This window comes from Anabrus simplex, chromosome 7 (genome assembly GCF_040414725.1).
Source record: "Anabrus simplex isolate iqAnaSimp1 chromosome 7, ASM4041472v1, whole genome shotgun sequence".
In the NCBI taxonomy this organism is placed as follows: domain Eukaryota; kingdom Metazoa; phylum Arthropoda; class Insecta; order Orthoptera; family Tettigoniidae; genus Anabrus; species Anabrus simplex.
Window position 1 is genome coordinate 57,809,029 of NC_090271.1, and position 17,599 is coordinate 57,826,627.

General features: G+C 39.1%; 1 protein-coding gene across 2 annotated transcripts in view; it reads right to left on the reverse strand.

The window, feature by feature from the left end:
* LOC136877233 (CKLF-like MARVEL transmembrane domain-containing protein 4) overlaps positions 1 to 12,220 on the reverse strand; it is a 65,141-nt gene extending 52,921 nt beyond the window's left edge. Inside the window, exons 1-2 of one of the 2 annotated variants that reach the window (XM_067151087.2) lie at positions 12,107 to 12,220; positions 11,418 to 11,597 (exon numbers count right to left, since the gene is read on the reverse strand). In XM_067151087.2, the coding sequence (XP_067007188.1) occupies positions 11,418 to 11,555 (138 nt within the window). In that variant the 5' untranslated portion in view covers positions 11,556 to 11,597; positions 12,107 to 12,220. Of the gene's footprint in view, positions 1 to 11,417; positions 11,598 to 11,890; positions 12,040 to 12,106 lie in introns of those variants that run through there. The other variant, XM_067151088.2, reaches the window with a different exon arrangement.
* Positions 12,221 to 17,599: the final 5,379 nt, after the last annotated feature.

A 17,599-nucleotide genomic window follows, 5' to 3' on the forward strand; every position in this document is an offset into this window, starting at 1 on the left:
TCAAAAAAACTGAAGACTTCTTTTCTGCTAATATATATACCATAATCAATAAAGACCCAATCCCTAAGATCCAACGAGATTTAAAGTATTTATTGAAAAATTAGTCCTTTGTTTCACAAGAACACGAATGTCACAAGCTTATTTTAATGAATCCCAAACATCCAACGGCCAAAGCCTTACCAAAAAATTCATAAAAACGAAGTACCCGTATGCCCTATCATAAACTGCAGAAACAGCCCCACCTACAATGTCTCTAAGTTCTTACACAGTTTCTTAAGTAAACACTTTAAATTTAATAACCTCGCCTACGTCAAAAATTCCATTGATTTCTGCGAAAAACTCTCTAAATTTAAATTACAACACAATCGTATAATGGTTTCATATGACATTGTCAATATGTATTCGAATATACCTATAAACAAAACTATCAACATCATTAAAACTAATCTCTCAAAACAGAATAACTTAAGTAAATTTGAAATGGAAGAATTCATCAATCTACTGAAATTTGTTCTAAACAATAACTTTTTCACTTTTAACGACAAAATCTACCATCAAAAGGGCCTCGCAATGAGCGACCCAATTCTGGGTATTCTTGCCAATATTTTCATGGACAACCTAGAAACGAATAAAATAATTAACAGAATTAATGGTCTTCAATTGTGGCTGAGATTTGTAGACGACACATTCGCTATCATTGACAAACATCAAAATAACAGTGATAATATATTAAAGTACCTCAATGACCTTGACAATAATATCAAATTCACTAAAGACGAATCCAATAATTCTCTGAATTTCTTGGATTTAAATTTAATAAGGGCTAAGGATAAATTTATATTCCAAATTTACAGCAAATCTTCGTCTGCTCCGTTGACTATAAAGAATGATTCTTTGCATCCACATTCTCATAAGCAGGTGACTTTTTACAGTTTAATTCACAGGGCTCTAAAAATCCCACTGTCTAATGCTAACAGAAAGAAAGTATTTGGTTACATTAACCCTTTATAAGGCAGTACTCAATAAAACACTATTTTCTAACTAACTTTATTTACAGGCTCTATAAGCGCTAAACAATACGATTTAACAGAAGAAAAGACAATCCAGTGCTCAGGAGGTCAGTAATAAGATGGGAATTTACTTCCCATTGCCTGCTGTCTGCCATTCAGGAGTGGGAACATTTCAGTTCAGTTAGTTAACTTTTTATTTAGCAGAAATATTTCGGAAACCTGTGTGGGGTATGGAAAGCATATTTACACATACAATGTGAAAGAAATTTGTAACTCAGAACTCTTCAATTGGTAAAAGGAAGTAAATAATCTCAGAACAAATGAGAAAAATGCAAAAAAAAAACAAAGAAAATTCATGTAAATAGTATATAGACTTATAAAATGTTCATTTCTTACCCTATTTTCACTTCACAAATCTTGTTCATAACAGGCGTTGCGCTGGCACACTGTCGCTTTTCATATGTTTTCCAAAGAAGCTAAAAATTCCAACGAGATCAGAATAGTTCCACAAATATTCCCAAGAGTGCAGCACACATCAATACATTGGAAATAAATCCCCAGCGCCCAGAAATGACAAAAAACCGAGGTGGGAAAATAATTCCCACCGCCTTATAAAGGGTTAAAGATCTAGCTGAACTCAACGGCTACAAACCAGATATGGTCAATAAAATTATAGGTAAAATCAAACTAAAAGCCGCTTCAAAATTAACTCCCGAAAAACCCAAAAAACCGAATTTTGCTGCTTTTACCTTTACTGACCCAGCTATATACCGTATAAGCAATCCGCTAAAGAAATATGACGTCAAAATCGCGTATACAACTCGTAACACGAATTGTAATATATTTTTAAACTCCAATACCGTAAATTCAATACACAATAAATTTTTGAATTCCGGAATTTATAGACTCAAATGCGCCCAATGTAACTTTACGTACATAGGACAAACCGGACGCAGTTTCAAAACTAGATATTTGGAACATTACAATGCTTCAAAACATAGAAAATATTCCACCATGAGCAATCATATGAAGGATACCGGCCATAACTTTACCACGATTGAACAAGACCTTCATATTATAAAACACGTCAACAAGAGTAAACTGATGACCGAGTTTGAAAACGCTTACATTTTTCTAGATCAGCATTATAACATTAATAGTAATCTAAACGATGTTCTTGACACAAATAGCCCATTGATTGAACAAATCCCTAAATTACAGTACTCACAGTCTTCAACATAAATACAAATAACTTCATGAAAATATTTAATTATAAACACATCAGCAATTTCCATAACGCAATAGTAGCCACTCCCAAGTCACCGATTCACGCCACACCCCCTCCACCTACTCCTAATGTCCTCAATGCTCTGCCTACCTCCCCTCTACTAGTTATCTCTCTGTCAACACTAGGGGTAAGCGTTGTTAAACTTCCACTCATTAATAGAATGTTCTCTATGCTTCAAAACTTACATTTATTTTCTTACACATTTCAGTTTTCAACATACGCTACATTGCGAATTCTCCCACATCTAAAGCTTTATTGAACACCCTCTACGCTAGACAGCTCGCGACTACAATCTATTACAAAGACTATTCTAGAAGGAGACAACACTTCTATACTGATGCTTCAAGCGCCTTTTGACCTTATTACGCAACCGCTTGGAGTCAACAACTCTACTGTATTCTACGTACCTGATTCTCTGTCAACAACACTCAAAGTTTTATTTCTCGACATTTTTAATTAATCCACGCTTCATTAATGTCAAGCAATCTGTACAATCCAAATGTATGTCAGATCATTATGACTGTTTCGTTCTACAAATAACTAATGTGTACTTTTTTAGATGAACACTAGTATTCATTCCATGTACATATAATACTATGACAAGTTCATTATTAAATTTTATTTGCATTTAAGTATTGCTTTTTCCACAAACTAGATTTTATGACTGTTTTATCTTGTATTAAAGCATGTATTATACGTTAATGAGAAACCCAGTTCAGGGCCCCGACTTAGCTTTAGATTAAGTATGGCTGAAGATGCTTACAAAGCCTAAGCGAAACATGTCCCATTTTAACATGTATGTAGTATTTGTATCTTAGACTTAGAGATTTTAAAGTATTGGAATGATGGTTTTTAAATAAATTTGTTAGAAACTTTTACATTCTGTACTCCAATACGGCTATCATAATGAGACTCATAACGTGTAATAGTGTCCAGTGAGCCGATAAGGAGCTGTGTGTATCTTGTGTCTCATTGAACCGTGCTCGTTCGCGATTCTTTCGATGTGCCATGATTTACTGTCTCGCTGCAGCGGAAGCTCGGCTCCCTGTCAACGTCCAGCGAGTGCGCCACTCAGCACTGTCCGCTGGGAGTAAGATGAATCGTGTGCCGTGAGCTTGCCGTTCCTGTGAATCAATTCACTTGGACACTCGAATGAATCGATACACTGCTTCGAATCATGCATTCAGTAGCCAACACTATTCAATGGCAGGGTGTGGGTATGGCGAATGCCCGGTGAACGTCATCTGCCAGCTTGTGTACTGCCAACAGAAATTCGGAGGCGGTGGTGTTATGGTGTGGTCGTGCTTTTCATGGAGGGGGCTTGCACCCCTTGTTGTTTTGTGTTGCACTATCACAGCACAGGCCTACATTGGTGTTTTAAGCACCTTCTTGCTTCCCACTGTTGAAGAGCACTTCAGGAATGGCGACTGCATCTTTCAACATGATCGAGCACCTGTTCATAATGCACGGCCTGTGGCGGAGTGGTTACACAACAATAACATCCCTGTCATGGACTGGCCTGCACAGAGTCCTGACCTGAATCCTACAGAACACCTTTGGGATGTTTTGGAACGCCGACTTCATGCCAGGCCGCACCGACCGACATTGCTACCTCTCCTCAGTGCAGCACTCCGTGAAGAATGGGCTGCCATTCCCCAAGCAACCTTCCAGCACCTGATTGAACGTATGCCTGCGCGAGTTGAAGTTGTCATCAAGGCTAAGGGTGGGCCAACACCATATTGAATTCCAGCATTACCAATGGAGGGCGCCACAAACTTGTATGTCATGTTCAGCCAGGTGTCCGGATACTTTTGATCACATAATGTATTTAAACTGTTCAAAGTTGACAATATGGGCTAAACAAGTCATTACTTGTAATTATAATTATTTTCTTTACAGCTAAAGCAGCAGTGCAAATAATATTCTTTTGTTTTTCTTTTTCATTTTTTAATACAATGTTTCTATCTACAAATAATTCCAGTTTGGAGGGGGGATTCAATAGATTGGGGGAAAAATGGATTAAATTTTAAAGCGTTAAGCGTTTAACTGCATCTTAGGGTCCCAGATGTCTACAATGTCCAACACGGATACAAAAGTACCGTTTTTCACTAGTGGAGTTGCAACATTTAACACACAATTTTTATATCTTGGAAGCTGTTCATGATTCCAAAAAAATATGCTAGCTCTTCAACCTCCAAATTAACAAATTTGATAGTATTTTACTAACAGGGATGCACATTTAGCAATGAGAAAAGCATGTAAAAAATGATGTGAAATGATACTTGAAGTAGCAGAGAGGAGATATCCTTATTTCATGCTTGCCACGGACCAACTAACCCACTAAAAAAAAAAAAAAAACACACAAAAAACCAACCAACCAACCAAACAAACAAACAAACAAACATACACACACAAGAATTAAGACATATCTCAACAAAACTGATTTAATTTAGGCAAAAAGAATACGAAAATATTGTCCTGTTCTTTTATAGCGTATGTCGAGATTTGTAGATGTTAAAGTTGGCAATGTTTGTTCCTTTACTCAATGGGTTTTGCGTATTCTGTGGTCTGGTGTTAACATGTTTTGATTGTGAATAAAAGTTGTTTATGAATGTTGAAAACAATTAGTTGATACAAAAATAATGTGTATTTAGGACCTAATCTACATATGGCGACAGTGACAGGACATAACGTAGACTTTGCTGAATTATAATTTGATAGCGAGTACAACTGTGTCTGTGTATCCAGTATACCATATCGTGTTGTTTAGATTCGTACATCGTAATCATGGCGTCTACACAAGTAACTAAGAAAAGAGCTGTTATCCGCACATTGTTCACGAAAGCTTGCAATGCTATAGATGAATTAGTGACGCAGAGTAATGCAGATTTACAATTAATAAGTGTGCATTTACTAGTGCTCGAAGAGAGAAGAAACGAGTTATCGGAACTGGACAGTCAGATTTGTGAAAACATCTGTGCTGAAACAAAGGAAGAGGAGATTGAAGAAGTGCTGATGGCAGAAATGGAGAAAGCAGAGGAGTATACCTTACGTTACCACAGCATTAAAGGTAAGGCCTCTGATTTGATCACAATGAACAGTGCTGCCCATACTTCATCTAGTTGTGTTGGTGATCATTCGGGAAATGAAATATCTCTTCGTCTACCGAAACTGGAATTAAATAATTACGACGGGGAAATAGCCAGTTGGATATCATTCCGGTCGCAGTTCTCACAAATTGACGAGGGTCAGTTGTTGGAGGAAACGTTTCAGTATTTGATTCAAGCTACGAAAGAAAATTCATGAGCATGCATGGTTGTTATGAGTTTTCCTCCCTCAGGTGAAAATTACGGAAGGGCCATTCAAGCACTTACTCCTTAGTATTATGTTCGGGAGCTACTAAGTTTGGTTTTGGAAAAGAAGACAGTCAAGATCAGTATTTTGTATGACAAGCTAGAAACTCAGTTACGGGCACTAGAGGCATTAAATGTCTTCTCGGATAATTATGCCGCATTATTGTTTCTGCTAATAGAATCATGTCTGCCCACAGACATATTGAAGGTGTGGCAACGTTCCAATGAACCCAATAGGACACTGCAGGAGCAAATGGATAACTTAATGTTGTTTTTGAAAAGAGAAGTAGAAGGGGAGGAGAGAGTCGCAATGGCAAATAATCAGTCCCTTTCCTATAGCCAGGCTAAGAATCAAGGGAAATCACACGATAAGGGCAACGCTCATTTTGCCTCTGCAACCGATCTTGCTACTCTCGGAATTGAATCTGACTCTCAGAAGTGTGTATTTTGTAAAGGGGTGAATCATTATTCAACAGAATGCCTCCATGCACAAAAAATGTCACTTGAAGATAGGAAAGGGGTTCTGTTTAAAGTTAAGCGCTGTTTTTCTTGTACCAAAGCAGGCCATTCTGCGCAGCAATCTCGAGCACGGTGTGTTGTTTGTCGTGGACGGCATGTGCCATTATTATGCCCATCTGTTGAGAAGTACCAAGTGGAAGAGAAAGAATGTATAGAGGGTAGGCATCCTGAGAGCAAACGAGAAGAGGTTTCCTTGTTCAATACTTCATCTGTTGATAACAATTTGACAACTAGCTCCCAAATGGAGGTCTATCTACAGACTCTGCTAGTTTATGTAAAGAATGGTGACAAAATCAGGAAGGCCAGGGTACTGATAGACAGTGGATCCCAACGTTCGTACATTTCTAGTAGTTTGGCCAAAGAAATGAACTACTTTCCAATTGGGGGAGAAAACATTATCCACTCTCTTTTTAGTGGTAAGCCACCAGGGGTAGTCAAGCACAGATGCTATAAAGTGCACTTACTCAGCTTATGTAATGACTTTGCATGCAACTTCATAGCATTAGACCAGAGAACAATTACAGCTGCGGTTCCATCAGTAGAATTCAGGGAGGAAGTGATGGAAGAGTTACTGAGAGAACACATTCCCATGTACAGAGATTCTAGGGCTCCGATTGACATCTTGATAGGTTCTGACATCGCGGGAAAGTTGTGGACGGGCAAAATGAAGACTACCTTCTGGACTGGTAGCCATTGAAACCCGTTTAGGATGGACGGTAACGGGGAAGAAGAAGGAAGTATGCACCTTAGGAAAAAAAGATCTAGCCAAGCATGCAAGTATTGCAAATACAGTCACTGCACTCAGTATTACTCAACTACCTGTATCTGATCTATGGAAAATGGAGACCATTGGGATCACCGATCCAGTAGAGAATGCAACAAAGGAGAAGAAGAGGATGTCAGCACTCAGATATTTCAAAAATACGGTTAATTTTGTAGATGGCAGGTATGAGGTACGTCTTCCATGGAGGAGAGATGCTCCAGACCTTCCAACCAATAGAGAGATTGCAGAAGGCAGATTAACTCGAATGACCCGAAAATTAAAGGCAAAGCGCGGACTCTACGAAGAATATGATACCATCTTACAGGACTGGGTGAAAGAAGGCATTGTCGAAGGTGCAATGGATCTATTTACAGGACACTACCTTCCTCCCGCCCGGTATTGAAGGAAACTAGTGCAACTACGAAAGTGCGTCCTGTGTTCAATGCATCGGTGAAAGAGAGAGGTTTCCCATCACTGAACAACTGCCTTGAAGGACCAAACCTCGTTGAAATCATACCATAATTGCTCTTCAGGTTTCGACAACGGAGGATAGGTAACACAGCTGATATAAAAAAGGCATTTTTGCAGATAAGAATTAACCCAGAGGAGAGAGACTACTTGAAGTTCTTGTGGTGAAGATAATGAGAAAGACCTACGAGTCCTTCGTCATGCCAGAATGGTATTCGGTGTTACCAGTAGTCCGTTTCTTCTTGGAGCAGTTATTGGGTACCACCTAGAAAAATGTATGGAATCAACTGATCCAAAGGAGGCAAAAATCGCGGCATCATTGAAGAATAATTTTTAAGTTGACAATCTAGTGACAAGCCTCGACCAAGCAGAAGTAGAGGAATTCGTTTACCTTTCGAAGACCATCATGGCAAGGGCCGGGTTCGACCTTCGAGGGTGGGAGTGGATCGGAGACAACTCTCCCCACAAGTTTACACTGCTTGGCATTAGGTGGAATCATCGAGATGACACTTTGAGGATCAATATGGATTGGCGGGAGAAAGCATGGGAAATGGAAAATCTGACAAACAGGACTGGTCTTCCAATAGTTCACCGCATTTTTGATCTGATTGGACTAACTGTTCCAGTAACGATAAGGTTGAAAATGTTAATTCAAGAGTTATGGACCAGAAAGTTAGGATGGGACGACCCTATTGACAAAGATACTCGATATTTTGAGAGGTGGTTGAAGGACTTGCCTCACTTAAGAGAAATTGGGATGATGCGCCACCTCGGCAGTGAGGAGGATATCTCACTGCATGTATTCTGTGATGGAAGTCAGAATGCATGTGCAGCTGTTGTCTTCATCAGGAGTGTTTACCAGGGAGAGGTACACATTCGGTTAGCAGTAGCCAAAGCAAGAGTAACACCGCTTAAGCACCTGACCATTCCTCAAGTGGAATTATTAGGAACTCTTATTGGAGCTCGTCTATGAAATCAGTTCAAGAAAGCCTAGATTGGAAAGAAGTCGTTGTTCATTGTTGGACCGATTCAAGCACTGTGCTAGTCTGGATTCTTGGCAATGAAGACAAGACTGTGTTTGTTAGGAATCGAGTGGAGGAGATAAGGGAACTCGCTGATGTACAAAGCTGGAGACACATACCGCGATTTGAACCCCGCAGACCTACCCTCAAGAGGATGTACTGTCGCGCAATTGCTCAAATCCGGATGGTGGAAAGGGCCTAAGTGGCTTGCTGAAGGAGAAGAAAACTGGCCTGAATCTCACATAAGCTATGGAGTGGCAAACGAATAAAATCTTATTGCAGTCACTCACAATACTACGTGGCTGCATCACCGGTTCAGCAAATATGAAAATATTGTGCGGATGGTGGGTTGGATCTTCAGATTTCTCAACAACTGTCGACGCACTGAAATTAAAAGAAGAGGTCCGTTATCGAGAAGCAAGGTAGCTGCAGCTGAAGATAAAATTGTTCTGCTCATTCAGGCAGAGTCCTTCGAATTCCCAGACGATCAGAGACTTAAGTATTTTCACGTATTCCAAGATCAAAAGGGCATAATCAGACTCCAGACACGGATAGTCGAACGTGTGGACAGGGGCCCCTTCAGACTACCAGCCTTGTTGCCTCCCGAACATCCAGTGGTAAAAGGTACGCGGAGGAAGTGTATTGTAAAAATAATCATCCCGGTCCAGCAACTCTCCTAGGTTTGTTACGTGAGAGATTCTGGATCATTAAAGGATGCCAGTTTGCGAGAGGAATAGTCAACAAATGTGTTATTTGTCGACGTTTTCAAGCAAAAAACTTTGACACCCAGTCCCCTCCTTTACCTGATCTTCAAGTTAAGGATGCAGCCGTATTCGAAGTCATCGGGTTAGATTTTGCAGGACCTTTGTATCTTCGTGATTCGTCAAAGACATGGATTGCCCTATTCATGTGTGCTTGCTACCGGGCTGTCCATCTGGAACTAGTTCCGTCTCTGTCAACCGAGGCATTCATAAGAGCACTGAGGCGTTTCATCGCACAGCGTGGTCGACCTGAAGTGATCTTCTGTGATAATGGCACAAATTTTCGAGGAACATGTAATGCTATGGAAAAGTTAGATTGGGATCAAATTGTAACATACAGCACCAGAGAACTTATAATTTGGAGGTTCAATCCGCCTACGGCTTTGTGGTGGGGAGGCTTCTGGGAATGATTGGTGAGCCTGGTGAAACAAATTTTACGGAAGACGCTGGGGAAGGCATTATTGTCTTGGGATGAGCTTCAGACTGTACTTATTGACTGTGAAGCAGTGATCAATGCAAGACCATTGACATATACTGCTGAAGATAATGTATGTATGTTTAGTCCTCAGCCCGAAGGCTGGTTGGAATCTCAACAGCTCCACCATCAGCTGTCAGATGGCCTAGGCATCACTGAAGAGGCGTACTAGGGAAATGAGGAGTGAGGTAGTTTTCCGTTGCTTTCCTCACCGAGCCAGAAGCTGCTATTACATATCAGTCTGCCAAGCCCATCAAATGCATGCACCAACCAACCCTATGAGCAATATTTTCACACCATTCATAGCAGGGACTGGCTGCAGAAGTAATGGCATTACTAGCCTCACTCATACCTCAGTCACTTTCATTTTGTCAAAGCCAAGGATAAAGCTGAGACAGATCAATGAAAGTAACAAAATTGCTCTAGCCCATACCAGAAGACATAGTGCACTGTAAACACTAGGTCCCGCCAGCAAAGGCATGCTGAAGATAATAAAGATCCTATTCCATTAACTCCATCAATGCTATTACAAGAAGTACGAGAGACAGGAGTGCCTGACTTGGACTGCATTGAGTCTGCAAGCATCACTCAGAAAATTTGGTATCTGCAAAGACTGAGAGAAGAGCTAAGAAGACGTTTCCGTTCAGAGTACCTGGGACAGTTAACTTGGACAAAACGATGTGAAACTCGGAAGCCTATAGTTGGTGAGGTGGTAACAATAGGATCGGACAATCAAAAGAGGATGGATTGGCCTTTGGCAAGAATTGAGCATCTAATTCCAGGGCGAGATGGAAGAGTCCGGGTGGTTCAACTAAAGACTAGCAGTGGTACCGTTGTGCGTCCTCTACAGAGAGTGTACCCCTTGGAGGTCCACTCTAGCATCGAGAGTTGCCAGCTCAAGGAAGAGGATGTGTCTAAATCCCCTGAAGAATTAAGAACAAAAGCAGGAAGAAATGTGGTTCCTCCTACAAGACTAAATCTTTGAATTCATGAGGCAGGGGAGATAGAATCCACTTGGCATCCCTTGTTCAGTTATCCTCAATGTTTTGATAATTTCCAATTTTGAGAAAATTGTAAATTAGGTGGAAGAATGTAGAGATATTTGTAGATGGTAAAGTTGGCAATGTTTGTTCCTTTACTCATTGGGTTTTGTGTATTCTGTGGTCTGGTGTTAACATGTTTTGATTGTGAATAAAAGCTGTTTATGAATGTTGAAAACTGATTTAGTTGATACAAAAATAATGTGTATTTACGACCTAATCTACAGCCTAGATATTGTAAATTGACAATTCTGAAAACAAAACTTTGTTAGATAATGATGCTACATTAACCCGCCATCGGTATCGTTGTTAGGTAGCCCCTAACAAAAACATTCCTTATTAAGAAAAGTTGTTTGGTTTGAATCATCGCGTAACGAAGGAAAAAGTGTGAGTCATAAACTCATTTGAGAATACCTGGAGTTTGAAAAGTTTGAGTCTTAAACCAAAAAACTTTTCTTAATAAGGAATGTTTTTGTTAGGGGCTACCTAACAACGATACCGATGGCGGGTTAAAAATAATCGATAAACTAAGAATGGTTAGTTACATATTCAAGTCAATTCCATTCTATTTCAAATACTTGCAGCTTTTCAAGTTCAACAGGGCCAATGACCTTAGATGTTAAGCCTCTTTAAACAACAAGCATCATCAAGTTCAATTGCTTTAAATATTTATTTTTAAGCAGAACTTCTAATTACTGAATGAAAGCAAATTACTTACAATCTGCACACATTTTATGAGTCCTGGTAGAGTTCTTATGTACGATGGGTCAAATCGAATGTTGGTTTGTACTGTAGTATTCGAAGTGGTGACTGTTGTGGTTGTAGTATGTTGTCCAGGAAATCCTTGATCTGCCATTTTAAATAATCTTCTTCACGGAATTTTACTTCTTTGCGACTTCTAAATAACAAAGGCAGAAGAGAAGTAAAATAGAAACAATTCAAAATATCCCATAGCACAGAATGAATATAGCCCATGTCTCAACACCTACACATACGTCAGCCTGTGAATAAGACAGTATTTAAGGAAGTGTAATTATAATATCCACGAGAGAAATCTAAAAGAAATATTGGATTAAACAGGCCTATATTCTAATTCTAAGTACAGAAGCAATTAACCTACAAACGAATTCCAACACAATTTTCGCAGAAGGTAAAAAAATTCAAAACGAGTAGGTACATTCTTACGCTTACTTTATCAAATTTGGATGTAAATTAGGTTAGCTCAACTTTTCAAGAATAATCTTTCTACTGTATTAACCAACCAAGAAACTATGTCATCGCAGGAAATAGTAAACGCCTACTGAAATGGGAGGGGTCGTGGCACACTTTGTGAAAACAGACATATTTTGTAGAGACTGCTATGTCTTTAGGTCGAAAAATATATGTTAGAACAATATACAACCGTACCTTCACGGATCAGGTAACTCAATAACCAAACCAACTATCAATAACACTTCAAAAACTAAAAACAGTTCCAGCAACTCCCACAGACGCGAAACGTTATGCTGCTTTCTACAATCAATGTGACCAACATAAGAAAATTAAAGACGAACCATCTGTCAATACATGGCCGGACTATATAGATGGCTCTGGTCAATACGCTGTCGAGATTTGCCAACTCGTAGAGTACAAGATGTTTTTTCTGAAGTATAATACTAATCTGAAAATGGGCAAAATCATGCAGCAGGGTATTCCAAAGTATTTTATTAGAATATTTCCAATTATGGAAATTAAAATCACAATTATAAATCCAATAAGTTCATTATTGTGTAACTATCGATAGATATATTCACAATAAAGTGAATAAAGTTGAAAAGCCTCGATTATTCAACAAGTCCACAAGTCAAGAAAAGAGAAAATTTGCGTTGAACTGAAAGACTGTCGGGATTAGGTGGAATTTCAGCCTTCTGCAGTAATAATAGCGCGGTTAACACATTTTAATTTTTTTTTTAAAGGTTAATTCATATCGGAGTATTAGAACACACCAAAGAGTGGAACGAAATCGAATAGCGATGATAACTGCCAGACCGCGGGTCGCCCAGCTGCTGTATGTACCACGCATGACTGCTTCTGAGCTTTAGCTTCCGGATGGGATCACCCATCACCGTTATCGACATTAATGTGTGTGTGGTTACAACTGAAGGCATGGGGGAAGCCAGGAATGAGATTTTAGAATCGCTATAGTTCCAGAAATAGCCTTTATTGATGCACTTGGTTATAAAGCTCTATAAATAGACTTGCTCCCCGTTACGAGATTTTTCTGACAAATAATCCACAACTGAATAAATAAATAAATATTATTTGTGGGTTAAAGCCACATATATTAGCAAGTCTTTAAAGGAAAGCTGAGCTATTTCACTGATTTTCATCAGGGCAAAGCATTGAAGGACTGCTGTTGGCAGTAAACATAGCTGTGCGGCGCGCAGCTGTGAGCTTGCATCCGGGGGATAGTGGGTTCGAGCCCCACTGTCGGGAGCCCGGAAGATGGTTTTCCATGGTTTCTCATTTTTACACCAGGCAAATGCTGGGGCCAGTGGCGAATATAGAATATATTTTTGGGGGGGGCCAAGATTGATGTAAGGTTAGGTTAAGAAATTTTAAGAGGTCAGTCGATTTCAAACACTTTAGAAAGGAAAAAGGAAACATTGATTTGGGCTGATACATACATACATACATACATACATACATACATACATACATACATACATACATACATACATACACACACATACATACATACATACACACATACATACATACATACACACATACATACATACATACAGTACACCAATGGTTACAAAACGAAGTCCAGGTTTCTTGGTACACTTGCAAACTTATCAAGAACTTCTTCGTCACTAACTATAATGTATCTGTGGATAGAGAGTAAAGCAAGCCCGTTAAGCCTACTTTCAGATGTGCTGTTCCTTAAGTAAGTCTTCAGTCTCCTTAGGTTAAAGAAAGTTCTTTCTACGTTTGCGATGGAAACAGGAAGAACGGCGAGTAATTTGAGAAGGGTATAAATGTTGGGGAAGAAAGTCTTGTCACATTTTTCTAGAGAACTTACAGCCATTTTGGGAAGATTTGAAGGATTTTCCTGACTCCACTTTTCTTTCCACAACATAAACTCACTTTGCACAATCTCTTTATGTGACAGATCTCCTTCGTAGAAACTAAAAGCAGCCTCCAGTGAACCGAAATCTGTTACGATACACAATTGTGGAAGGATGTTTTGTAAGGATGCAACTATTTCCTTGTGAGATTCAAAGCGTTCTTTTAGTGAGTTACAAAAATCGTCCAGGTTTGGCACATAAACTGCTAACTGTTGGCTCGGTATCTCAACAACGATCGAAAATTCCCATCATTTTGGTCCGGTTCTTCAAGGCTTATACATTTTTCGGGGGGGGGCCAGGCCCCCTGGGCCCCCCCCTTATATACGCCCCTGGCTGGGGCTGTACCGTAATTAAGGCCACGGGCGCTTTCTTCCCACTCTAGGCCTTTCCTATACCATAGTCGCCATGAGATCTAAAAAAAAAAAAAAAAAAAACCCAGCTTCAAGGACAACTGATAATGAGCCCACGAAACCCTACGGTATTTAAACTAGAATTTAGTTAAATAATGTGGTAGGTGCCGTCATGATGACTAAGCACCTGCATTTAACACCGGACTTATTAGATTTCCAACCCTTTAAAAATATTTAATTGTAAATAATAAGAATGGAGCAGTAAGTATATCTAGGCCTAATGTCCATGATGGGTCATTTGGAAGAGTCAGTGTACCGAAGCATACCGGTACGTGGGAAATCTTGAAAAAGCTTAGAATCCAGCACACGACTCTGGAAAACAATATATATAGTTGACTTTTTAAAAGATTCAGTGACTATTTAACCCTAGAAAATAGATCTCAGAGAATTAGAGTAGGTGAAGCTTTATCTGACCCTGTAATAATTAAGAGGGGAATTCCTCAAGGCAGTATTATCGGACCTTTATATTTTCTTATATATATAAATGATATATGTAAAGGAGTGGAATCGGAGGTAAGGCTTTTTGCGGATGATGTTATTCTCTGTAGAGTGATAAATAAGTTACAAGATTGTGAGCAACTGCAACGTGACCTCGAAAATGTGAGATGAACAGCAGGCAATGGTATGTTGATAAACGGGGTTAAAAGTCAAATTGTGAATTTCACAAATAGGAAAAGTCCTCTCAGTTTTAATTACCGCATTGATGGGGTGAAAGTTCCTTTTGGGATCATTGTAGGTATCTGGGTGTTAATATACGGAAAGATCTTCATTGGGGAAATCACATAAATGGGATAGTAAATAAAGGGTACAGATCTCTGCACATGGTTATGAGGGTGTTTAGGGGTTGTAGTAAGGATGTAAAGGAGAGGACATATAAGTCTCTGGTAAGACCCCAACTAGAGTATGGTTCCAGTGTATCGACTACATAGAAAAAGAAACTGGTTTGGAATGATATAAAGAGTCAGAGACGTTTTATTGTTGATTTATAGTTGTCGATAACGTTTATTTTTAGGAAGAGAGAAACATGTACGCAATTTCTCTCTCAATATCTACTTGGAAAAAATAATTTACGATACAAAAGAATATACGTAATTATGTATAATGTATTTCTAAATACAATTCTATAGAATAACTAATTTGAACGAGAAAAATAAAAACATAAAAAATAAAAATTCAAACATATGTCACTAATAAAAACAAGACAATTTTACTCACCGATAAAATTCGTGTGTATGTATCGATGTTTGGCAAATACTGACAACAAATTTTCTACGTGCGGACAACACAGTATTAAAATAATTCTGAATTATTAAATAAGTACAGTATTACAGTTTTTTGTTTTCAGAAAAAAAAGTTTCTCGTTTTCAGTTGTAGTATATATTAGAAAAATAATTTTAGAATACAACAGGATTTACAAAATTAAGAAATGTATGGCACTAAAGCCGTTATTTGCTTTGAACTACTAAGCTTACGAGGTAAATCATGGTCAGTGGACGGATCCTCTCAGTAATTATTCTTGGTTTTCCAGACCGGGGTCGCCCTCTCACCCTCAGATATCTCCTCATTTGCAATCACTTAGGGTCACTTAGATTGAGTGAACCTCGAACCAACCCTCAGGACCAGGCGAAAATTCTTGACCTGGGCGGGAATCGAACCCATGACCTCCGGGTGAGAGGCAGGCACGCTACACTTGGCCCGCGGAGACCGGCATTTAGGTAATGATAGAGGACTATATGTGACTATAAGGTTTAGCAGAGAGTAAGTGAAAAGTAAACTGGGCGGAGAATCAGATGGTAGGACATGTTTAGGTCCAAGAACTTCCTTGAAGGAGACAAGAGGTTGAGGAATGTTGTCGGGTTCATTGGAAAAAATTTCCACAAAATGTTCTCCAGAGACATTATCATATTCGTTATCACTAGTTTCATCTACCACTATATTCAGAGTAATGCTGTTAGACACAATTAAACGTATCTTCTTTAGCTGCGGTGATTCCGCGGACGTGTCCGGTATAATTTCGTCGCTACTCTCTGAACTAAATTCCCTATCACTATCCGATAAATCATCCGCGTTAACTTCGCACTGTTCCAAATACTGCATTATTTATTTGTCATCAATACCTGCTGAAAAAATATCACGTCAACAACATGCCATTTTCCTGTCACAAATCCACTCACTGCAAGGAGCAATCTCTTACTGATCGGTTAGCGGTATTTGTAAACACAGGAAACGACTCTTGTGAAAGGTATAACACCCTCTTAGAAATGCCAAAGCAAGGCCAGGCACACAATAACATGTAGCCCCTTTACTACAGGTTGTAACAAAAGTATGCACGTCACTATAGGTTGCCTCAAAATTATGTATATCACAGAATTTTAAGCCAGCCGATGTAATCGACTCTGGCAACTTCCGACTGGATTGTTAAAGGCCGACCAGATCGGCTCTGGCAATTTAAAGGGCGGATGCTTGCACTACCGCCTGGCACCAAGAGAGTTAAAAGCATCACTTTTACTACTCCTAAATGACAAATCATTTACTGGTAGTGTTTTCTTTCTTTACAATTTTTTTTTAAATTTTTGGTTTACATCGTCTAAATTGTAAAAATTCAGGATCCTTCACTGTTTGCGAAGTGATGTCTTTTGAAATATTACTAAACTGTACTTACCAGCTACAAATGTAGATTGCAAGGGATTTCAGTGATGAACTATATTAATGAGAAATAAATGTTGGTGTCAGGACTCAAACCAACCATAAAAAAGAAAATCACTAATAGTAAACGATAATTTAATTTTTATCATATGTACCTAATAGACATCAGCACTGAACAAGAGAATAATTGTTCACTGAATTCGCAAAGATAAAATCCATGAAAGATCATCAAATGAGTATTTCAGATATGGCACTATCTGAAATACTTCTTTGGTCTAGACAGAGCAAGAGGCCGTGCGGTTAGGGTCAGTAGCGGGCGATTGAGGAGGGGGGGGGGGGGTTGCCCCCCCCAACTTGGTGGAGAAATAATTATATTTTTACTCCATTTTAGCTGCTTGAAACTAAGAATTATAAAAAAAAGATGTGTAAACTCTGTTGTCTTTTCAGCTACTTCTTTCCTTTAATTCCTTTAATTATTAAGAAAAATACTTTGTGGAAATATGCACAAAATGTTGTTCATCACGGCTAACTAAATTGTACAGCACCACAGCAAGTATTGGGGAGACCCACGGAGCAATGTGTAGCATGTTCTGCAACAAAGGGTACCTAGCGGGGTATATTTTTGCCAAGGTCACTCACTTGCCACGAGCATTTGTCAATCTGGCAGTCTCAATGTGTCTGTTTAGTTCTGTCGTCCGGCTCCATGGCTAAATGGTTAGCGTGCTGGCCTT